Source organism: Panulirus ornatus, chromosome 18, assembly GCF_036320965.1.
Source record: "Panulirus ornatus isolate Po-2019 chromosome 18, ASM3632096v1, whole genome shotgun sequence".
NCBI classification, from domain to species: Eukaryota; Metazoa; Arthropoda; class Malacostraca; order Decapoda; family Palinuridae; genus Panulirus; species Panulirus ornatus.
The window spans coordinates 51,304,210-51,330,416 of record NC_092241.1 but is presented as its reverse complement, the minus strand read 5'-3'; the positions used below and the strand labels follow the sequence as shown (position 1 = coordinate 51,330,416).

At 41.3% G+C, this 26,207-nt stretch overlaps 2 protein-coding genes across 4 annotated transcripts in view; one reads left to right on the top strand and one right to left on the bottom strand.

Annotated features, from left to right (window-relative positions):
• LOC139755079 (uncharacterized) overlaps positions 1-18,032 on the bottom strand; it is a 192,512-nt gene extending 174,480 nt beyond the window's left edge. Inside the window, exon 1 of the mRNA XM_071673164.1 lies at positions 17,723-18,032. Coding sequence (XP_071529265.1) covers positions 17,723-17,725 — 3 coding nt within the window. The 5' untranslated portion in view covers positions 17,726-18,032. The remainder of the gene's footprint in view (positions 1-17,722) is intronic.
• A 5,369-nt stretch (positions 18,033-23,401) lies between these two features.
• Positions 23,402-26,207, top strand: part of LOC139755080 (tRNA endonuclease ANKZF1-like) — a 73,848-nt gene continuing 71,042 nt past the window's right edge. For 2 of the 3 annotated variants that reach the window (XM_071673176.1, XM_071673170.1), the window contains exon 1: positions 25,521-25,674. The gene's annotated coding sequence lies outside the window, so the exon portion shown is untranslated. Of the gene's footprint in view, positions 23,844-25,520; positions 25,675-26,207 lie in introns of those variants that run through there. The other variant, XM_071673171.1, reaches the window with a different exon arrangement.

Here is a 26,207-nt window from a genome sequence, read left to right as displayed (position 1 = left end):
GGAAGCGGAAGTGGATCATAGGGTGGGGGAGGGGGCGAAAGTTCTAGGAGCGTTGAAAAATGTGTGGACAGTTCAGAGAACATTATCCCGGAAAGCAAAAATGGGTATGTTTGAAGGAATAGTGGTTCCAAACAATGTTATATGGTTGCGAGGCGTGGGCTATGGATAGAGTTGTGCGCAGGAGGATGGATGTGCTGGAAATGAGATGTTTGAGGACAATGTGTGGTGTGAGGTGGTTTGATCGAGTGAGTAACGTAAGGGTAAGAGAGATGTGTGGAAATAAAAAGAGCGTGGTTGAGAGAGCAGAAGAGGGTGTTTTGAAATGGTTTGGGCACATGGAGAGAATGAGTGAGGAAAGATTGACCAAGAGGATATATGTGTCGGAGGTGGAGGGAACGAGGAGAAGAGGGAGACCAAATTGGAGGTGGAAAGATGGAGTGAAAAGGATTTTGTGTGATCGGGGCCTGAACATGCAGGAGGTGAAAGGAGGAAAGGAATAGAGTGAATTGGAGCGATGTGGTATCGGGTTGACGTGCTGTCAGTGGATTGAATCAAGGCATGTGAAGCGTCTGGGGTAAACCATGGAAAGCTGTGTAGGTATGTATATTTGCGTGTGTGGACGTGTGTATGTACATGTGTATGGGGGGGGTTGGGCCATTTCTTTCGTCTGTTTCCTTGCGCTACCTCGCAAACGCGGGAGACAGCGACAAAGTATAAAAAAAAAAAAAAAAAAAATATATATATATATGGAAAGCTGTGTAGGTATGTATATTTGCGTGTGTGGACGTGTGTATGTACATGTGTATGGGGGGGGTTGGGCCATTTCTTTCGTCTGTTTCCTTGCGCTACCTCGCAAACGCGGGAGACAGCGACAAAGTATAAAAAAAAAAAAAAAAAAAAAAAAAAAAAAAAAAAAAAAAAAAAATATATATATATATTTTTTTTTTTTGCTTTGTCGCTGTCTCCCGCGTTTGCGAGGTAGCGCAAGGAAACAGACGAAAGAAATGGCCCACCAGCCCAGACCCCCAAAGCACAATACAATACAATACGAGCCAACCACACATGGTCCTAATCACCAACCCTTGTCGCACCATCAGAACCAAGGTTTTAGCCCCAGGACGCAACGACCAGTCCATGAATTCAATCCACTGACAGCAATTCAAGCCACCGGTAACCGACAATTGCAGCCAAGAACCGACTATTCCTAGCCACCGCGGCTTACACCCTCGCTGCTGTTCAGGGGGGGTGAGTAGAATCGCCGATCACACAAAATCTTTTTCACTCCATCTTTCCACCTCCAATTTGGTCTCCCTCTTCTCCTCGTTCCCTCCACCTCCGACACATATATTCTCTTGGTCAATCTTTCCTCACTCATTCTCTCCATGTGCCCGAACCATTTCAAAACACCCTCTTCTGCATCTCACCCACACTCTTCTATTTCCTACACGATCTTAAAAAAAAAAAAAAAACCCTTACGTTACTTACTCGATCAAACCACCTCACACCACCATTGTCCCTCAAACATCTCATTTTCCAGCACATCCATCCTCCTGCACACAACACAATCCATAGCCACGCCTCGCAACCATACAACATTGTTGGAACCACTATTCCTTCAAACATACCCATTTTTGCTTTCCGAGATAATGTTCTCGACTTCCACACATTCTTCAAGGCTACCCAGAATACTCCCCCCTCCCCCACCCTATGATCCACATCCCGCTTCCATGGTTCCACATCCGCGCCAGATCCACTCCCAGATATCTAAAACACTTCACTTCCTCCAGTTTTTCTCCATTCAAACTCACCTCCCAATTGACTTGACCCTCAACCTTACTGTACCCTACTAACCTTGTTCTTATTCACATTTACTCTTAACTTTCTTCTTTCACACACTTTACCAAACTCAGTCACCAGCTTCCGTAGTTTTCCACATGAATCAGCCACCAGCGCTGTATCATCAGCGAACAACAATGACTCACTTCCCAAGCTCTCTCATCCCCAACAGACTTCATTACTTGCCCCTCTTCCAAAACTCTTGCATTCACCTCCCTAACAAGCCCATCCATAAACAAATTAAACAACCATGGAGACATCACACACCCCTGCCGCAAACCTACATTCACTGAGAACCAATCACTTTCCTCTCTTCCACACGTACACATGCCTTACATCCTCGATAAAAACTTTTCACTGCTTCTAACAACTTGCCTCCCACACCATATATTCTTAATACTTCCACAGAGCATCTCTATCAACTCTATCATATGCCTTCTCCAGATCCATAAATGCTACATACAAATCCATTTGCTTTTCTAAGTATTTCTCACATACATTCTTCAAAGCAAACACCTGATCCACACATCCTCTACCACTTCTGAAACCACACTGCTCTTCCCCAATCTGATGCTCTGTACATGCCTTCACCCTCTCAAATCAATATCCTCCCATATAATTTACAGGAATACTCAACAAACTTATATATATATATATTTATATATATATATATATAATATATATATATATATATATATTTATTTTTTCTTCTTTTTGCTTTGTCGCTGTCTCCCGCGTTTGCGAGGTAGCGCAAGGAAACAGACGAAAGAAATGGCCCAACCCACCCCATACACATGTATATACATACGTCCACACACGCAAAGTATACATTTACTACACAAGTTTCCATGGTTTACCCAGTCGCTTCACATGCCTTGATTCACTCCACTGACAGCACGTCAACCCGGTTATACCACATCGCTCCAATTCACTCTATTCCTTGCCCTCCTTTCACCCTCCTGCATGTTCAGGCCCCGATCACACAAAATCTTTTTCACTCCATCTTTCCACCTCCAATTTGGTCTCCCTCTTCTCCTCGTTCCCTCCACCTCCGACACATATATTCTCTTGGTCAATCTTTCCTCACTCATTCTCTCCATGTGCCCGAACCATTTCAAAACACCCTCTTCTGCTATCTCAACCACACTCTTTTTATTTCCACACATCTTACCCTTACGTTACTTACTCGATCAAACCACCTCACACCACACATTGTCCTCAAACATCTCATTTCCAGCACATCCATCCTCCTGCACACAACTCTATCCATAGCCCACGCCTCGCAACCATACAACATTGTTGGAACCACTATTCCTTCAAACATACCCATTTTTGCTTTCCGAGATAATGTTCTCGACTTCCACACATTCTTCAAGGCTCCCAGAATTTTCGCCCCCTCCCCCACCCTATGATCCACTTCCGCTTCCATGGTTCCATCCGCTGCCAGATCCACTCCCAGATATCTAAAACACTTCACTTCCTCCAGTTTTTCTCCATTCAAACTCACCTCCCAATTGACTTGACCCTCAACCCTACTGTACCTAATAACCTTGTTCTTATTCACATTTACTCTTAACTTTCTTCTTTCACACACTTTACCAAACTCAGTCACCAGCTTCCGTAGTTTCTCACATGAATCAGCCACCAGCGCTGTATCATCAGCGAACAACAACTGACTCACTTCCCAAGCTCTCTCATCCCCAACAGACTTCATACTTGCCCCTCTTTCCAAAACTCTTGCATTCACCTCCCTAACAAGCCCATCCATAAACAAATTAAACAACCATGGAGACATCACACACCCCTGCCGCAAACCTACATTCACTGAGAACCAATCACTTTCCTCTCTTCCTACACGTACACATGCCTTACATCCTCGATAAAAACTTTTCACTGCTTCTAACAACTTGCCTCCCACACCATATATTCTTAATACCTTCCACAGAGCATCTCTATCAACTCTATCATATGCCTTCTCCAGATCCATAAATGCTACATACAAATCCATTTGCTTTTCTAAGTATTTCTCACATACATTCTTCAAAGCAAACACCTGATCCACACATCCTCTACCACTTCTGAAACCACACTGCTCTTCCCCAATCTGATGCTCTGTACATGCCTTCACCCTCTCAATCAATATCCTCCCATATAATTTACCAGGAATACTCAACAAACTTATATATATATATATATATATATATATATATATATATATATATATATATATATATATATATATTTTTTCTTCTTTTTGCTTTGTCGCTGTCTCCCACGTTTGCGAGGTAGCGCAAGGAAACAGACGAAAGAAATGGCCCAACCCACCCCCATACACATGTATATACATACGTCCACACACGCAAATATACATACCTACACAGCTTTCCATGGTTTACCCCAGACGCTTCACATGCCTTGATTCAATCCACTGACAGCATGTCAACCCCGGTATACCACATTGCTCCAATTCACTCTATTCCTTGCCCTCCTTTCACCCTCCTGCATGTTCAGGCCCCGATCACACAAAATCTTTTTCACTCCATCTTTCCACCTCCAATTTGGTCTCCCTCTTCTCCTCGTTCCCTCCACCTCCGACACATATATTCTCTTGGTCAATCTTTCCTCACTCATTCTCTCCATGTGCCCGAACCATTTCAAAACACCCTCTTCTGCTCTCTCAACCACACTCTTTTTATTTCCACACATCTCTCTTACCCTTACGTTACTTACTCGATCAAACCACCTCACACCACACATTGTCCTCAAACATCTCATTTCCAGCACATCCATCCTCCTGCGCACAACTCTATCCATAGCCCACGCCTCGCAACCATACAACATTGTTGGAACCACTATTCCTTCAAACATACCCATTTTTGCTTTCCGAGATAATGTTCTCGACTTCCACACATTCTTCAAAGCTCCCAGAATTTTCGCCCCCTCCCCCACCCTATGATCCACTTCCGCTTCCATGGTTCCATCCACTGCCAGATCCACTCCCAGATATCTAAAACACTTCACTTCCTCCAGTTTTTCTCCATTCAAACTCACCTCCCAATTGACTTGACCCTCAACCCTACTGTACCTAATAACCTTGCTCTTATTCACATTTACTCTTAACTTTCTTCTTTCACACACTTTACCAAACTCAGTCATCAGCTTCTGCAGTTTCTCACATGAATCAGCCACCAGCGCTGTATCATCAGCGAACAACAACTGACTCACTTCCCAAGCTCTCTCATCCCCAACAGACTTCATACTTGCCCCTCTTTCCAAAACTCTTGCATTCACCTCCCTAACCACCCCATCCATAAACAAATTAAACAACCATGGAGACATCACACACCCCTGCCGCAAACCTACATTCACTGAGAACCAATCACTTTCCTCTCTTCCTACACGTACACATGCCTTACATCCTCGATAAAAACTTTTCACTGCTTCTAACAACTTGCCTCCCACACCATATATTCTTAATACCTTCCACAGAGCATCTCTATCAACTCTATCATATGCCTTCTCCAGATCCATAAATGCTACATACAAATCCATTTGCTTTTCTAAGTATTTCTCACATACATTCTTCAAAGCAAACACCTGATCCACACATCCTCTACCACTTCTGAAACCACACTGCTCTTCCCCAATCTGATGCTCTGTACATGCCTTCACCCTCTCAATCAATATCCTCCCATATAATTTACCAGGAATACTCAACAAACTTATACCTCTGTAATTTAAGCACTCACTCTTATCCCCTTTGCCTTTGTACAATGGCACTATGCACGCATTCCGCCAATCCTCAGGCACCTCACCATGAGTCATACATACATTAAATAACCTTACCAACCAGTCAACAATACAGTCACCCCCTTTTTTAATAAATTCCACTGCAATACCATCCAAACCTGCTGCCTTGCCGGCTTTCATCTTCCGCAAAGCTTTTACTACCTCTTCTCTGTTTACCAAATCATTTTCCCTAACCCTCTCACTTTGCACACCACCTCGACCAAAACACCCTATATCTGCCACTCTATCATCAAACACATTCAACAAACCTTCAAAATACTCACTCCATCTCCTTCTCACATCACCACTACTTGTTATCACCTCCCCATTTGCTCCCTTCACTGAAGTTCCCATTTGCTCCCTTGTCTTACGCACTTTATTTACCTCCTTCCAGAACATCTTTTTACTCTCCCTAAAATTTAATGATACTCTCTCACCCCAACTCTCATTTGCCCTTTTTTTCACCTCTTGCACCTTTCTCTTGACCTCCTGTCTCTTTCTTTTATACATCTCCCACTCAATTGCATTTTTTCCCGGCAAAAATCGTCCAAATGCCTCTCTCTTCTCTTTCACTAATACTCTTACTTCTTCATCCCACCACTCACTACCCTTTCTAATCAACCCACCTCCCACTCTTCTCATGCCACAAGCATCTTTTGTGCAATCCATCACTGATTCCCTAAATACATCCCATTCCTCCCCCACTCTCCTTACTTCCATTGTTCTCACCTTTTTCCATTCTGTACTCAGTCTCTCCTGGTACTTCCTCACACAAGTCTCCTTCCCAAGCTCACTTACTCTCACCACCCTCTTCACCCCAACATTCACTCTTCTTTTCTGAAAACCCATACAAATCTTCACCTTAGCCTCCACAAGATAATGATCAGACATCCCTCCAGTTGCACCTCTCAGCACATTAACATCCAAAAGTCTCTCTTTCGCGCGCCTGTCAATTAACACGTAATCCAATAACGCTCTCTGGCCATCTCTCCTACTTACATAAGTATACTTATGTATATCTCGCTTTTTAAACCAGGTATTCCCAATCATCAGTCCTTTTTCAGAACTTTTTAAAGGGGAAGTAAATGTTTATAGTTGTGTTACTGGAGTGATAGTTTTCATTCATGGTGCTTTGACAAGAAAATAGTGAAATTGGAAAAAATGTAGCTTAGATATTGAAGCTTATTGATACAGTGGTCAAATTGATGAGAACTACTATTGACGTTTGTGTAAATAAATTATACATTTCCTTTTTCCATAGCCAGAGGTTGAACCATTATGTGACATCCATTTTTTCATTTCATTTCAAGCTAGAAGTTTCAGTTTTCTAAATTGTTTCTTACATTTTTCATATGTATATATATGTATGTGTGTGTGTGTGTATATGTGCGTATGTATGTGTGTGTGTATGTGTATATATATATATAATCCCTGGGGATAGGGGTGAAAGAATACTTCCCACGCATTCCTCGCGTGTCGTAGAAAGCGACTAGAGGGGACGTGAGCGGGGGGCCAGAAATCCTCCCCTCCTTGTATTTCTTTTTAACTTTCTAAAATGGGAAACAGAAGAAGGAGTCACGCGGGGAGTGCTCATCCTCCTCGAAGGCTCAGATTGGGGTGTCTAAATGTGTGTGGATGTAACCAAGATGTGAAAAAAGGAGAGATAGGTAGTATGTTTGAGGAAAGGAACCTGGATGTTTTGGCTCTGAGTGAAACGAAGCTCAAGGGTAAAGGGGAAGAGTGGTTTGGGAATGTCTTGGGAGTAAAGTCAGGGGTTAGTGAGAAGACAAGAGCAAGGGAAGGAGTAGCAATACTCCTGAAACAGGAGTTGTGGGAGTATGTGATAGAATGTAAGAAAGTAAATTCTCGATTAATATGGGTAAAACTGAAGGTTGATGGAGAGAGATGGGTGATTATTGGTGCATATGCACCTGGGCATGAGAAGAAAGATCATGAGAGGCAAGTGTTTTGGGAGCAGCTGAATGAGTGTGTTAGTGGTTTTGATGCACGAGACCGGGTTATAGTGATGGGTGATTTGAATGCAAAGGTGAGTAATGTGGCAGTTGAGGGAATAACTGGTATACATGGGGTGTTCAGTGTTGTAAATGGAAATGGTGAAGAGCTTGTAGATATATATATATATGGAAAGCTGTGTAGGTATGTATATTTGCGTGTGTGGACGTGTGTATGTACATGTGTATGGGGGGGGGGGGGGGGGGGTTGGGCCATTTCTTTCGTCTGTTTCCTTGCGCTACCTCGCAAACGCAGGAGACAGCGACAAAGTATAAAAAAAAAAAAAAAAAAAAAAAAAAATGGATTTGTATGTAGCATTTATGGATCTGGAGAAGGCATATGATAGAGTTGATAGAGATGCTCTGTGGAAGGTATTAAGAATATATGGTGTGGGAGGCAAGTTGTTAGAAGCAGTGAAAAGTTTTTATCGAGGATGTAAGGCATGTGTACGTGTAGGAAGAGAGGAAAGTGATTGGTTCTCAGTGAATGTAGGTTTGCGGCAGGGGTGTGTGATGTCTCCATGGTTGTTTAATTTGTTTATGGATGGGGTTGTTAGGGAGGTAAATGCAAGAGTCTTGGAAAGAGGGGCAAGTATCAGGTCTGTTGGGGATGAGAGAGCTTGGGAAGTGAGTCAGTTGTTGTTCGCTGATGATACAGCGCTGGTGGCGGATTCATGTGAGAAACTGCAGAAGCTGGTGACGGAGTTTGGTAAAGTGTGTGGAAGAAGAAAGTTAAGAGTAAATGTGAATAAGAGCAAGGTTATTAGGTACAGTAGGGTTGAGGGTCAAGTAAATTGGGAGGTGAGTTTGAATGGAGAAAAACTGGAGGAAGTGAAGTGTTTTAGATATCTGGGAGTGGATCTGGCAGCGGATGGAACCATGGAAGCGGAAGTGGATCATAGGGTGGGGGAGGGGGCGAAAATTTTGGGAGCCTTGAAAAATGTGTGGAAGTCGAGAACATTATCCCGGAAAGCAAAAATGGGTATGTTTGAAGGAATAGTAGTTCCAACAATGTTGTATGGTTGCGAGGCGTGGGCTATGGATAGAGTTGTGCGCAGGAGGATGGATGTGCTGGAAATGAGATGTTTGAGGACAATGTGTGGTGTGAGGTGGTTTGATCGAGTAAGTAACGTAAGGGTAAGAGAGATGTGTGGAAATAAAAAGAGCGTGGTTGAGAGAGCAGAAGAGGGTGTTTTGAAATGGTTTGGGCACATGGAGAGAATGAGTGAGGAAAGATTGACCAAGAGGATATATGTGTCGGAGGTGGAGGGAACGAGGAGAAGAGGGAGACCAAATTGGAGGTGGAAAGATGGAGTGAAAAGGATTTTGTGTGATCGGGGCCTGAACATGCAGGAGGGTGAAAGGAGGGCAAGGAATAGAGTGAATTGGAGCGATGTGGTATACAGGGGTTGACGTGCTGTCAGTGGATTGAATCAAGGCATGTGAAGCGTCCGGGGTAAACCATGGAAAGCTGTGTAGGTATGTATATTTGCGTGTGTGGACGTGTGTATGTACATGTGTATGGGGAGGGTTGGGCCATTTCTTTCGTCTGTTTCCTTGCGCTACCTCGCAAACGCGGGAGACAGCGACAAAGTATAAAAAAAAAAAATATATATATATATATATATATATATATATATATATATATATATATATATATATATATATATATATATACAAATCCATTTGCTTTTCTAAGTATTTCTCACATATGTAGTATTTATGGATCTGGAGAAGGCATATGATAGAGTTGATAGAGATGCTCTGTGGAAGGTATTAAGAATATATGGTGTGGGAGGCAAGTTGTTAGAAGCAGTGAAAAGTTTTTATCGAGGATGTAAAGCATGTGTACGTGTAAGAAGAGAGGAAAGTGATTGGTTCTCAGTGAATGTAGGTTTGCGGCAGGGGTGTGTGATGTCTCCATGGTTGTTTAATTTGTTTATGGATGGGGTTGTTAGGGAGGTAAATGCAAGAGATTTGGAAAGAGGGGCAAGTATGAAGTCTGTTGGGGATGAGAGAGCTTGGGAAGTGAGTCAGTTGTTGTTCGCTGATGATACAGCGCTGGTGGCTGATTTAGGTGAGAAACTGCAGAAGCTGGTGACTGAGTTTGGTAAAGTGTGTGGAAGAAGAAAGTTAAGAGTAAATGTGAATAAGAGCAAGGTTATTAGGTACAGTAGGGTTGAGGGTCGTCAATTGGGAGGCGAGTTTGAATGGAGAAAAACTGGAGGAAGTGAAGTGTTTTAGATATCTGGGAGTGGATCTGGCAGCGGATGGAACCATGGAAGCGGAAGTGGATCATAGGGTGGGGGAGGGGGCGAAAATTCTGGGGGCCTTGAAGAATGTGTGGAAGTCGAGAACATTATCTCGGAAAGCAAAAATGGGTATGTTTGAAGGAATAGTGGTTCCAACAATGTTGTATGGTTGCGAGGCGTGGGCTATGGATAGAGTTGTGCGCAGGAGGATGGATGTGCTGGAAATGAGATGTTTGAGGACAATGTGTGGTGTGAGGTGGTTTGATCGAGTGAGTAACGTAAGGGTAAGAGAGATGTGTGGAAATAAAAAGAGCGTGGTTGAGAGAGCAGAAGAGGGTGTTTTGAAGTGGTTTGGGCACATGGAGAGGATGAGTGAGGAAAGATTGACCAAGAGGATATATGTGTCGGAGGTGGAGGGAACGAGGAGAAGAGGGAGACCAAATTGGAGGTGGAAAGATGGAGTGAAAAAGATTTTGTGTGATCGGGGCCTGAACATGCAGGAGGGTGAAAGGAGGGAAAGGAATAGAGTGAATTGGAGCAATGTGGTATACCGGGGTTGACGTGCTGTCAGTGGATTGAATCAAGGCATGTGAAGCGTCTGGGGTAAACCATGGAAAGCTGTGTAGGTATGTATATTTGCGTGTGTGGATGTATGTATATACATGTGTATGGGGGGGGTTGGGCCATTTCTTTCGTCTGTTTCCTTGCACTACCTCGCAAACGCGGGAGACAGCGACAAAGTATAATAAAAAAAATAAAAAATAATATATATATATATATATATATATATATATATATATATATATATATATATATATATATATGTAAAAACTGAAATGTATAGGTATGTATGTGTGCGTGTGTGGACGTGTATGTATATACATGTGTATGTGGGTGGGTTGGGTCGTTCTTTCGTCTGTTTCCTTGCGATACCTCGCTAACACGGGAGACAGCGGCAAAGTATAATTAATAAATGAATATATATATGATAATTACATATTAAAGCGAGTCTTCAGTGGGACTATACAGTGCAAAGAAATTTTTTTAAATAATGCATTCCATCTACTGCATTTCAAAAATCAAACCACAGTGCACAAAAAAGGGTGAAGTGCAGGGTAGCAAAAAGAGAGAAACCAATTAAATAATTTTAAAATATCACATCCTCCACGAAGGTTACAGCATAAACTTATGACTAACAATATCTTAATACCATTTCTTGGCAAATGTCTTCATTCTTCTGCTTCCTGCAAGGATTATCAGAGGCAGGCTCAACATATACTTTACTTTCCTCTACCCTTATGCAAAATTTGCTTCACTAGCCTCACCCCCTCCAACAACCCCAACCATGATGATTCCAACTCTGGCAGTTAAATCACTCAAAGTAATGGATTTTATCATTCATCATCAGTCTTTAATAAAAACCACTTCCATTTATGAACTTTCGTTATTTCTTACTCATGTCAAGGTAACGTCAATACCAAAGTCAATGTTTCAGCAGTGTCTGGATGAATGTTGTTGTCTTACAGCCTTAGCTCAGAAAACAGCTTTTTACCCATGTCTGATGCATACTCTCAAGTTCATACGCCAAGGAGTAGAAAAAGAAGGGAATGACATCCCAAAACCAAAGTTAGAAGCACAAATAGAGAAGGTGTGTATACAAGAGAGCCTTGACATGGGAAGCTAAACTGACAATGAAAGGTTGGCAGCAGCTTGAAATAAAAGCTTCAAAGTAATGAGCTGATACTCCCTACGTTCACACCTTATGGAAAAAGAACTGACAATGCAGACTGTCTTGGTTGAAAGTGGAAGCGGCTGTACAGCCACAAAATGTTTTTCAATGCAGGCAATATCATTAAATGGAACATGTTATCAAAGTAGAAAATTAGCAACAGGAACAGTAATCTGGCATAATTCCAGGAAACGTGCACTGTCTAATTCTTATGCCTTTACATAAGCTTTTAAAAGATTTATCCCCAATCTTTCTTTATGCTTCAGAGCCATCCCTACACTGAGGTTAGATGAAAAGAACTATAAAAATGTAATGCACCTTAAGCCCATTAATAAAACTAGATAAACACTAACCATGACATTCCACAGAAAGTCCAGTAAACAATCGGTTAAAATTATTACTATTACTGTGCCATTATGAAAACTTATTCTACATTTGGTGTACAGAGACAGTATGAATGGTGTTGGTCTTGAATCAGCATGCAAAGTGAACAAGTTGGAGCTCTTACAAAAGTTCAACTTGTTCTCTGGGAAGATCAAAGAACAGGCTCTTGGTATATGCTGATGCACGTATACACGAGGTTGGCATGATGTGCATACAAAGTTCAGAGACGGTAACATAAGTGTAAGACTTTCCCAGAACACAAACACAAGGCCATAAATTTTTCAAGAAACTCCAAGAATGAGGTAAACATTAGCTGTTTACGCAAAGTGAGTGAGTTTATGTTGGCTACTCTCAATCTTTTGAAGAAAAAATTTCCATACTACATAATACACAACATACCTGTATGCACCCATACACTCGGAGACACACCTTAAACCAGATGCCAGCATTGATACACCAGAGAACAGGATGTCATTAGCCCAAGCTACATAACGACATTTGTATATTCTTCAGCCTCACATTTTTCCTTATCAACACAACCTTCTCCACTACTCTTACAAACATATAGTTATTTTTAAATGACATTATATGTTATCAGTACCCTTCTGAATCACTTCTAACAAACGTTAATATTGAATGACATACTTTTCTTCAACTTTCACAAGTTATTCCTGTGGTGGTCTTTAAGTCTAAACATTACCCTAGATTACAGATAAGACATGGGAGTGGACTTTAATGATAACATGTATGTAAAGGTTATCCTCTAAGAAACGTTAACACTTTTGTTATATGCTCCCATGATTCTCTGACTGTAAGAAAGGTATTAATCAATAAAGACAAGCATATTTTGTTATCATATTCTTAAGGTTTCCTTGATAGTGCCCACAGTGGGAACTATGAGCGATAAGATACTTGACATTTCTTCAATATACCTTACCATCAACCTCATGCCTTAGAACAGCTTCCCTACGGACCTTTATGTTCATATACCAAGTCCTGTAACTTATACGAAGTGAGTTATGGGTGCCATGTGTACTGCCCATGGGCCGGCACCGCCTCTACCAATATAAACCCAAAACTTCCCCCATGAATTTTCCCGCCGCGACCTGCCATTTTCTGGACGTGCGTCTCCACTCCCATGCACGCTCCCAATATGAAGGCGTTTAATCCCTTAACCGGTAATTATCTCCTATTTCCTACGCCCCATTTTGAAGGAGAGCGGACCAAACTAATCACTTGTCTCATTAGTCTATGATAAAGAATCAGAATAATGCCATAAATATTAGTAGTAATACTTACCTATACATCCACGGGACAACGCCGGCCATGAATCGTGTTACGAGAAGTGGTGGCAGTTCCCCGGAATATTGATCACGAGTTCGGCTTTAATTCTCTTCCTTTGGAGGTTCCGGACTTATTTTACATTTCAAATAAAATGAAAATTTCAATAAAGCTTCTATTTGACCAAATGATTTTCATCTGTAGTTGCTTTATTGTTTACTTTTGGTTGATAATGATATGTAATACATGAAGTTCTCAAGTGTGTCGCTGTTGTCTAACGAAAAATCAGGAATTATAATAACGAAATCTGTTTTGATAGATCTTTTCTTGTTGCCGGTAAAAACAAAATGGAAAATAATTGCTTGATACATATTTCTTTGATGTAGATATCAAAAATGGAATAACTGGTGGTACTACAACGTCAAAAACTTGAGTTTTCTATCATATTTCTGTGTATGTTGAAACCACCTATAATGCCAAAAGGATAATTTCCCATAAGCCTATGCTCTTAACACAGCCCAATATCACGCCGAGTCATTAACATCGCTCATTATCAAACCGATACCATCACCTCTTACCGAAACCAATTATATCTGCAGATGAGTCCCTTTAATATACCACTGGCGTTGCCACTATTGCTGTTATTGTAACACATAATCATACTGATTACTAAAAACTGGGAGTCAGGATCAATAAATTGGCATCCACACTCCAGACTGAACAGTTTGCTATCACGATGACCCTTAGATTTCATAATGAGTCGAATATAAAGTCTGATTATGAGTGTATATTTGCATTTGTTTGTTAGCCGAAACGGCAGGGGAAACTGCAACCCTAATCAAGGCCCATCCCATTAAAAAAAAAATATATATATACATATATATATGGTTTCAGAAGTGGTAGAGGATGTGTGGATCAGGTGTTTGCTTTGAAGAATGTATGTGAGAAATACTTAGAAAAGCAAATGGATTTGTATGTAGCATTTATGGATCTGGAGAAGGCATATGATAGAGTTGATGGAGATGCTCTGTGGAAGGTATTAAGAATATATGGTGTGGGAGGCAAGTTGTTAGAAGCAGTGAAAAGTTTTTATCGAGGATGTAAGGCATGTGTACGTGTAGGAAGAGAGGAAAGTGATTGGTTCTCAGTGAATGTAGGTTTGCGGCAGGGGTGTGTGATGTCTCCATGGTTGTTTAATTTGTTTATGGATGGGGTGGTTAGGGAGGTGAATGCAAGAGTTTTGGAAAGAGGGGCAAGTATGAAGTCTGTTGGGGATGAGAGAGCTTGGGAAGTGAGTCAGTTGTTGTTCGCTGATGATACAGCGCTGGTGGCTGATTCATGTGAGAAACTACAGAAGCTGGTGACTGAGTTTGGTAAAGTGTGTGAAAGAAGAAAGTTAAGAGTAAATGTGAATAAGAGCAAGGTTATTAGGTACAGTAGGGTTGAGGGTCAAGTCAATTGGGAGGTGAGTTTGAATGGAGAAAAACTGGAGGAAGTGAGGTGTTTTAGATATCTGGGAGTGGATCTGGCAGCGGATGGAACCATGGAAGCGGAAGTGGATCATAGGGTGGGGGAGGGGGCGAAAATTCTGGGGGCCTTGAAGAATGTGTGGAAGTCGAGAACATTATCTCGGAAAGCAAAAATGGGTATGTTTGAAGGAATAGTGGTTCCAACAATGTTGTATGGTTGCGAGGCGTGGACTATGGATAGAGTTGTGCGCAGGAGGATGGATGTGCTGGAAATGAGATGTTTGAGGACAATGTGTGGTGTGAGGTGGTTTGATCGAGTAAGTAACGTAAGGGTAAGAGAGATGTGTGGAAATAAAAAGAGCGTGGTTGAGAGAGCAGAAGAGGGTGTTTTGAAATGGTTTGGTCACATGGAGAGAATGAGTGAGGAAAGATTGACCAAGAGGATGTATGTGTCGGAGGTGGAGGGAACGAGGAGAAGAGGGAGACCAAATTGGAGGTGGAAAGATGGAGTGAAAAAGATTTTGTGTGATCGGGGCCTGAACATGCAGGAGAGTGAAAGGAGGGCAAGGAATAGAGTGAATTGGAGCGATGTGGTATACCGGGGTTGACGTGCTGTCAGTGGATTGAATCAAGGCAGGTGAAGCGTCTGGGGTAAACCATGGAAAACTGTGTAGGTATGTATATTTGCGTGTGTGGACGTATGTATATACATGTGTGTGGGGGTGGGTTGGGCCATTTCTTTCGTCTGTTTCCTTGCGCTACCTCGCAAACGCGGGAGACAGCGACAAAGCAAAAAATAAATATATATATATATATATATATATATATATATATATATATATATATATATACATATATATATATATATATATCTTATTTTTCTATTATAGTTTGTCGCTACCTCCCGCGTTGGCAAGGTAGCGCAAGGAAACAGACGAAAGAATGGCCCAACCCACCCACACACGCACATATGCATACCTATACATCTCAACGTATACATACATATACATACACAAACATATACATATATACACATGTACATATTCATACTTGATGCCTTCATCCATTCTCGTCGCCACCCCGCCACACATGAAATGGCACCCTCCTCCCCCCCACATGCGTGCGAGGTAGCGCTAGGAAAAGACAACAAAGGCCACATTCGTTCACACTCAGTCTCTAGCTATCATGTATAACGTATGTACCGAAACCACAGCTCCCTTTCCATATCCAGGCCCCACAAAACTTTCCATGGTTTACCCCAGACGCTTCACATGCCCTGGTTCAATCCATTGGCAGCACGTCTACCCCGATATACCACATCATTCCAATTCACTATTCCTTCCACGCTATTCACCCTCCTGCATGTTCAGACCCCGATCGCTCAAAATCTTTTCACTCCATCCCTCCACCTCCAATTCGGTCTCCCACTTATCCTCGTTCCCTCCAACTCCGACATATCTAATCTCTTTGTCAATCTTTTCTCACTCATTCTCTCCATGTGACAAAACCATTTCAATACACCCTCCTTAGCTCTCTCAACTACACTCTTTCTATTACCACACATCTCTCTTACCCTTTCATTACTTGCTCGATCAAACCACCTCGCACCACATATTGTCGTCAAACATCTTATTTCCAGCACATTCACCCTCCTCTGCACAACTCTATATCCCATGCCTCGCAACCATACAACATTGTTGGAACCACTATTCCTTCAAACATGCCCATTTTTGCTCTCCGAGATAACGTTCTCGCCTTTTACACCCTTCGCCCCCTCCCCCACCCTGTGACTCACTTCCGCTTCCATGGTTCCATCCGCTGTTAAATCCACTCCTAGATATCTAAAACACATCGCTTCCTTCAGTATTTCTCCAATTAAACTTACTTCCCAACTGACTTGTCCCTCAACCCTACTGAACCTAACAACCTTGCTCTTATTCATATCTACTTTCAGCTTTCTTCTTTCACACACTTTACCAAATTCAGTCACCAGCTTCTGCAGTTTCTCACCCGAATCAGCCACCAGCGCTGTATCATCAGTGAACAACTGACTCATATATATATATATATATATATATATATATATATATATATATATATATATATATATATATATATGCCAGGTACCAATATCATCGACCAACCCCTAACGATGGATGAACTTCTGGACTGACAGTGGGCCGATGACCGCAACCGAGATGCGCTCGACTATGAGCGGCCTGTGACTATGTCATGTTCAGGAAACCTAACCGCTACACCAAGGAGGAGCATTATTCATAATTCATTAAATGGCACTAAACTCCCTTCAGCATTACCTGGGTCTTCCTGAAAGTGGCCTTAAAACATTAAGTCAGAGACAATTCGATTTGAAGTATTTCAAACAAAACGAAATCAACACACACACACAAACGATAAGTCCCAAGTGCACTTTCGTGTATAATCACATTGTCAGGGGAGATAAAAGAATGCGATAGAAAATGAAACACGATAAGTTCCCAAGTGCACTTTCGTGTAGTAATCACATCAGGGGAGACACAAGAGAGAAATATAAAAGTCATTTGATACACATGCATTAAACATGCGATTGTCCAAGACAGACAACGAGGGTATCATAAACTTATTATTTTACAAATTTTATTAACAATAAAGTTATCCAATTTGTATAAACCATCACTATATATATATAATTGTGTGTGCGAGTGTGGTTGACCCATTCTTCGTCTGTTTCCTGGAGCTACCTCGCTGACGCTGAAAACAGCGATTAATTATAATAAATGAATAAATACTTCAAAAATATTTTAAAGCACTTTTTTCCACGGTCTTTTTCACCCGTCACTGAATATAACAAATCTGTATATAGTCATCAGAATTTTGTATATTGAAATATGTTCAGTATTTTCCACCAGTCAATATATGCACATCAATTCTATCATCATCTTCACCAGCCAATATATACTGAAATATACTCACCATATTTCTCACCAAAATTACTCAGATTCATCACTTGAAGGCGAACTAAACTGTTGTGATGTATACCGACTTCATTTTATTTTATTTTCTTTTTTTTTCTGTTAGAACTAAATCACTTTCGAGTGTAAATAATTCTCCCGGGATTCACGAAAACAGCAGGAGTGAATCACGCCTCATACACTTCGTTCATATATGGGTTTAACATGACGCGACGCCATTGTACGTGGCACCACCTTTCCCTCCATGTTGGTGTATCGTCGTGTCAGACGCAAAAGACCAGTTAACAGCAGTACTGCAGTGATGTCCTGCCTCACCCGAACTGTGGAGACGTCCCGTGAGGTCACTGTGGTGTGTGTGTGTGTGTGTGTGTTGTCCTAAAGGTTGGGCGGGGCCAAATACCGTCAGGTTATAAATGACCAACATTTTGACCATCCAACTGGTAGTTTCCCTCAGCCTTTTGCTGTCCCTTTAGAAGCCCATGGCTAACGAGAACTCTAAAACTTTGGGATATTAATCACACATATTTTCCAAGCTGTCCCATTATGTCTAGATACTAGATAAAAGTTTTGAAAACAAAAAAATTAAATATTGATTATATGCCATTTCTTATCACTGAGTGGTGCCATATTTCACATGTTGTTTACAATCATGATAATCAGTTTGTTCAACTGTTTCCAGGTATGAGCTACTGATCACTTAATAAAGCAATATTTCAGCATTACTTTTGACCAGTCTTGTTCAGCAGTCACTAATTGTGATAAAATCTGCATATATATACATTCTTCATAGAAATTTCAGATATTGCATTTTTTTTCGTCAGGTTTTCACCAGACAAAGTATACAGCAGCAATATTTCCATCATCCTGTTCACCAATCTATATATATCAAAACATATGAATAAAGATCAGAACGGTTTAGATGCCCTTCAAGTGACACACAAAAAAAAGAAATCTGAGAATTGTTGGAATAAACTCTCTTGATCAGTTTACAGATGGTGAACATAGTACTATGGTGAATATATTTCAATATATACTGATGGTGAACAAGATGATGCTACAGATGGTGAACACCATGGTGAATATATTTCAATATATACTGACTGGTGAACAAGATGATAGAAATATAGCTGCATATCAATACTGACTGGTGAAAAACAGACTGAAAATATTTTGCAATAGATGAAATGACTTAATGAAGAATATCTAAATGAGTTCCATATAGTAACAGATGAACAAGACTGTGGAAAAAACCGTTAAAAAAAAGTACTGTTGAAGTATTACTTTAGAAAGTGTTCAGATACGTGGACACAGTCGAACAAAATAGGAATTATCATGATCAGTAATCAATACGGCAAAATATTACAACGGTTAGTGATACGAAATGGTTTAATATCAATGAATTTTTAAAAGATACGTCCAGTATCTTGGAAAATCTGTGTGACTAATTTTTCCAGAGTTTTATATTTCTCGTCACAGTTGGATTGAGAAGTTCTCCCACCTGGTTGGCAGCGCAGGTGCCAAACCCTAATTACACCACAAACCCAGGAAACGCTTGAACACCAATGGGGTCTTAGCTAGGTCTCTCTCTCTCTCTCTCTCTCTCTCTCTCTCTCTCTCTCTCTCTCTCTCTCTCTCTCTATATATATATATATATATATATATATATATGTATGTATACTGACTGGTCGAAGTGTTGTATCTCCCTTGATGTGATTATACGCGAAAGTGCACTTGGGACTGCCTTATTGTATTTCATTTTCCTCATGGTTATCAGCAAATACTAGATCATGCACATCACTGAGATCTACTTCAATATATATATATATATATATATATATATATATATATATATATATATATATATATACATATATATATATATATATATATATATATATATATATATAGGAACGTGCACCTTCATAGAACATACAAATCTCCAACAGCCAGGATCGAACCCGGGACCCTGTGCCACAGGCAGGAATGCTACCGCTAGGCTATGGGCATATATATATATATCATAATACTATTTGCAATTTCCCGCGTTAGCGGGGTAGCGTTAAGAACAGGGGACTGAGCCTTTGAGGGAATAGCCTCACTTGGTCCCCTTCCAAAAGAAGGAACAGAGAAGGTGGCCAAGTGAGGATATTCCCTCAAAGGCCCAGTCCTCTGTTCTTCACCCTACCTCGCTAACGCGGGAAATGGCGAGTAGTATGAAAGAAGACATATATATATATATATATATATATATATATATATATATATATATATATATATATATATATATGTGTGTGTGTGTGTGTGTGTGTGTGTGTGTGTGTGTGAGGCTCCTGCTGATACTCAGGAAGAGCCCATATGCAAACTGCCATCAAAACTTTTCACATCCTGCAAACATTTCGTATATGACTTACCTACCGAGGATTACAAGCTATGTGTAGGCATTTCATCCATGACAATGTGCTACATCCAAATATTGAAAAAGAATCCTAACACTGCCTATTGTAGATAGTTCTCTTGTTATTTGCTTTGTAACATGATCCGGCCATTGTTTAACTTTTATAAACAGTTTATTCACAATACAAATGATGAGTATTGTAAACATTTTTTTTCTCTCTCACTGTAACATGAAATGTAATTCTAGTATTGAGGCCCAGTCCCTGGACCCTTTTGCGACTGTATCCTATTTTGCGCTTGTGCACACAGATGTGAAGGTGTACGCAACAGATTCGTCGATCTTGCTGGGAAAAAAAATCAAGAAGGCTCAAGTTTTGGACGAGAGAGAGAGAGAGAGAGAGAGAGAGAGAGAGAGAGAGAGAGAGAGAGAGAGAGAGAGAGAGAGAGAGAGAGAGACTAAGAAATTTTGAGTGGAAAACCCAGCCGTTTTATCAAAGGAATAGGTCGTATTATTATGAGAAGAAATAAGGTCAATACTTCGAAAGTTAAAAGTGCAATTAAAGAAACAACAGACTTCACAATGGTTCACGCTTGAGTTGTCAAACGGCCAGACAGACAGTAACCATGTGGAACGATGGTGGCTTGCTCAGTATTCCTTGACGGAGAGACATAAGCAGCCAGTTTAGGGTAGGAGAAACCGATATCATATCTCCAGTGTTGTATTGTCCTACATCAGTAGGTTGTAGGGTTCTTGTTGTCCACATGTGTATGAAGGCCGGTGTGAAGTATGGAAGACTGACTCCGCTAGAGAAAACAGTACGGACATATTTATCAACATGGATTGTTGGACATGTGTGGTCACCGCCTAGCCGAGAATGACTGACTGGGCGCTTTCGCTGTGGGTCTATACGGCGAAGAACGTATCATTGCACAGTCATTACCCTAAAGAACGTGTCTAAGCTTTCTCTGGATGAAAGCTGGAGGCAGCTTATCTGTCATTAGTGCTGGGCTCAGAAGCTGTCTTGCGGCACCCCATTGAGGACAAATGTGGTAAGTGCTACGTTAGACGCGACACTTGCGGTGGCAGATGTTCTTTTCAATAGAAATGTGGGCGTACGACCAAATGCAACCAGCTGACTCAGAAATCAATATCGAGTTCACTTCATAGTTTGATTCGAACTTAGAAATAAAACGTCGTAAAATGTTCCGGGTAAATGACGAATGTATTGAATGTTGCATAGTATTTCTTTCTACGGAAAACACACCGTTGATTTTCTTTAGTCTAATAGAAAAATGAAACCTCTATCAACAAGTCTCTTAAGTTGGAACAAACTTGGATTTGTAAGGGGTTCAAAACCTTCTGGGATCGGGATAAAACTCTCAAAGCGCCATTATACTCGCAACGTTCGAGGATTCTGAATCTTACTGCACCATGCTAATAGCTTAACCAGGTTGTCCTGAATCTCTAAGTTCCAGGTTCGAAACTTTGCAGGATGTAATTGTCATTCATTTATTGTAAAAATTTCGCTGAACTGAAGTTTCTAATTGTGGCAAAGTCTATGATAAGTTGCTCAATGATCTCACTCTGCGGTACGGAACGTATATGATGGCCGGGCTCCTGGTGCGAGAGCCTCTCCTGGTAAACGCATTAGCCACGTCATCTAGTCCGTCTAAACTGGTTTCTGTTGTTCATGATTATATATATATATATATATATATATATATATATATATATATATATATATATATATATATATATATATATATATCTTTCATACTATTCGCCATTTCCCGCGTTAGCGAGGTAGCGTTAAGAACAGAGGACTGGGCCTTTGAGGGAATACCCTCACCTGGCCCTCTTCTCTGTTCCTTCTTTTGGAAAAAAAAAAAAAGAGAGGGGAGGATTTCCAGCCCCCCCGCTCCCTTCCCCTTTAGTCGCCTTCTACGACACGCAGGGAATACGTGGGAAGTATTCTTTCTCCCCTATCCCCAGGGATAATATATATATATATATATATATATATATATATATATATATATATATATATATATATATATATATATATATATATGAGGATCTCAGTGCTGCGCCCGATCTAAGTACTTTATGATAAGCACGAGGAAAAATGAAACACAACGAGTACCAATTTTTTTTAAAAGTGGCCAAACGTCCGCTTATAAGTTGTCAGTTTCCATTGCTAGCTTTCTGGTCCAATCAAATTCACGCAAGATCTAATATTGCAAACTTGGCAATTGGTGAAAAAGTGGTAAGATTGTCGAGATTTTTGCATTTTGCATTGTGGCATTTAGATTAGGCTAAGTTTGGTTTCTGCAGCTGTGAGGACAGATGTTCGGATGGACTTCAAATTTGAACTATAGTGCTAGATCTATCGTGACTTTGATATGATTAGAAAGTCCAGCCGTGGAGAAAGACCCTAGGTGAACGGATGTTTAGCTCTGGCGCATTTTGATTATAATCAAGGCCTGATCGTTCTTCTTGCAAGATCGAACCCTAAAAGTAGGGATCACATGAAGATTCCCCCCCCCCCCCACCTCTTCCCTCGCTATTGTTGTAGATTTGGAGAGGTTAAATAAATATCCTATGTTAAGGGGCGAATCTTCAGTCAGGTGATACGAAAGAAGCTTACTATTCGTTAGTTTCCGTGTGGTCAACAGTTTCCTCCAGTCCATCATAGCTTTATTGAGAGTAAAGATACGGAGGGAAGCAAGAGTCGTCGGTCAAATGGATGTTTACAAATTCAGCAGTGACAAGCTGGATATTACTTATGGCATCGGGTATCGCCATCGCTAAGCCTTATGGAGGCAACAGATGGCTTAGAATCAGACATGGCGAGGCAAAGGGCCACAGAGGTAAACGCTGTTAAGCAAGGGTTCGTGAACCGTATCAAAATGTACGAAGGCGTGGTTTGCAGTGTAAATACCGACGAGTATCAGCTGGTGGTAATGATGGGTGGTGACGTCCTGTCATCTGCGAATTTAGAACGCAGTTTTTCTGCGAGTTGGAGAACTACCAGCGAATTTAGAACGCAGTTGGAGGACTAACATGGCAGTAGATAGTAATGGAGGGAAGTCCTCTAGGAAGTTGGTAGGTTGTAAGACACCTCTGCAGCTGAGAAGCCCACGTTCTTCACATGCAAACAGACGGTGAGGAAGGCCAGAGAGGGAAGTTGTCTGTTCGCGCTGAGGGTGCGCCATGAGTGTATTAGCCATACTGAGCAGCCGGTAATGAAACCCTCTGACTGTACGCTACAATTAGACCGCGGTGCCGAGACAAGTAGTGCCAAGGAACCACAGGGGGTCCCTTCAGGTTATATTGGCAACCTTAGTCAGAGACGAGAGTTGAAGGTACATACAACGAAAACTGTAACCCATCTTGGAGGAAGCCACTGATGGTGGATTCATGAAACACGTCCGACAATGATAAAAATTGTAGCCACCTGGAACCGATCGACGCAGGTCATGAAGTACTGGAAGAGGTCCAACAACGTCGACAATGCACTACTCGTTTTGTTGTGAGGAACTGGAAAACTCTCTTGGCCCTTTAGGAAGTAACAGAAGTGTTGCATGACGGCGAAGAAGGCGAGAAGTTCCCTGCTGAGGTTACTGTGTCTTTCTGCTGTCGACTTCATCGCTTGAACAACAATGCGGTGACCAGCCACTCAGGGATGAGCGAGTGGAGGCAAGTAGGAGCAGGCTGGACGAGTAAGGTGAGTTACGTGTTCGTTTGATGGCGGAACGGTGAAGGGTGGGTTTCAAGAATTAGGGGATGGTGTGCTAGAAGGGCTTGGGTGTGGTGTCTAGAGGGATGGGTATTAGGTGTCGAAATATTTGGGGGAGGTTTGTCGGAAGGCTTTTATAAGTGTTGATTTGAGGGACGGGTTTCAGGAGCTGAAGAATAAGGAAAGAGTTCTTGGGCGTGGTGACTGGAGGGAGAGGCTTTAGGTAAAGGATTGAATAGGGGTTTCTTGGAGGATTCTAAGGAGTGTTGACTGAAGGGACGGATTTTGGGAGGTCAGGAATATGGGAAGGCTGGAGAATTCTTTGCAATAGTGACTTAAAGGGACAGACTTTGGAAGGCAAAGAAGTAGGGAATTTTTTATGGATTTTTTTTTTTGAAATGGCTTGAGAGACTGGAATTGGCAGGTGGAGACTTTAGGAAGGGTCCGTTGGAGTTCTTGATCAAGAGAAGGATTGGAAAATAATAGTAGGACGGTAATGGAGGATCGAACTCCACCAAGGCGTTACATTATCAATCAGATACAATAAACATCTATTCATTTTTGGTTCATGACAGGGGCTTTAGGCCTATCGACCGCCGTCAACACCAAGTTATAACCACCTATCGAATCATCTTCGAACACCATGTGTCTCAAGAAAACTATATTAGGACATTGGCACATATTCTAACTACACATACAGCCATTGTTTACGGATAACAAATGTCGTATGTTTTGATTGGTCCAAGTTTGGCCGGGTTGGCTTGCCCTTGACCTACCCGCAGTCCATCTGTTTACCTATAGTTCGTAGGATATGATGACGCTTCACTTGAGTACCGACTTTATCTGTATTATCTGTGTTTTTGGCCGTGGTTTGGTAAGTGATTGATACCAAATGTCTTTCCAGATAAAGTATATAGAGGTCTACGTAACGTTACGTTGATAATGCAGTTCAAAATGGCGTATGCTAGTCTGTCTATCTTTGTCTAAATATCCTCTGGTCGTCTTACGAAACGAGGGTTGACGTAACTTGGCGTGAACTATATTTACGAATCAACCAACCCCCTAGGTGGCAGCGGCCTTATTTCAAACCCAAGGAGACGTCATATGGTAGCGGAACGTAATACACTTATAATCTCGAATTACGAAGATAAAACAGGAACGGATGTGTCATCATCAGTTCAGTCAGTCCCCCCATGAATCACAAGATATATTCGTTGGCTCTTTAAACAGTCCCATATTTGCGTTGGTCGGGTGGCGGGGAGACGCCCTTGGTGGTAAGTTGGGAGAAGGAGGGGGGAGGAGAGGAGGGGAAGGTTGTTATTAGTGGTGGGAAAGGGTTGGGGAGGATAGGGGAAGGGGAGGGCCTGCCTGCAAGTTGCTATGGCAACCATCCGATAGCCGTGCCCCCCTCCCCCTCCCTTTCCTCCTCCTCCCAAAACCTCCCTATCCCTTCAGTGTCCAACTAGGGCTTTTTAATCGTCGTTACCCTTCACGTGACAATCGATCAGCATGCTTACGTTTTCAGACGCACATATATGTGGTAATATTGTGTATATTATCACTCTCCAGTATTTGCCAAAGTTCTAAGAAAGACTATTACGCCAATATTCGTGGGCGAAGGTAATAATCCTCCCCCTCCACAATATTATCTCTCACCATCAGGTTCAGCACCGGAGGAAGAGACTATCAAACGCATCTTCACCTCACTAAGATTTTTAGGCTCATTTTAAAGGCTTTCTCCACTACACAGGCATTTCCGCTACACCCTCATCTTCACTGCACCCTCGAGAACACTGACCTTTGACCTGACCCCTCACAGGTATAATATCTCACAGGAAATTCCTCTATCTTGCTGTACGTAGGTAACATTGTTTATTTTGCTCTTTATCTTCATACTTTATGCATTATTCCTTTGTGTTACACTAGCATCTTACAGTTGTAAATGTATGGACGGTGTGTTTTCTTCTGGAGTTAATTCAGGTAAATTGACTATTCTCTGATTGTTTATGCCATATCCGAAGTTAGGCCATTTGATGTGTATATTGCGTCCATTAATTATGAAAGGTATCTCGCGTTAGGTTCGATGGAGATCGAAATTGTCCACTTCGAAATGGTCAGTGTTCCAGCTGTTTCGTTAGGGTTCGTACATTTGGTTATTGTTATAATAATAATGATAATAATAATAATAATAATAATAATAATAATAATAATAATAATAATATTATTATTATTATTATTATTATTATTATGATTATCATTATTATTTTTATTATCATCATCATTGTTTCTTGAAATGATTAATGTTATTCCATTTCTTTTCGTATGGTTGAAATTCCTGATTGTTTTTAGTTT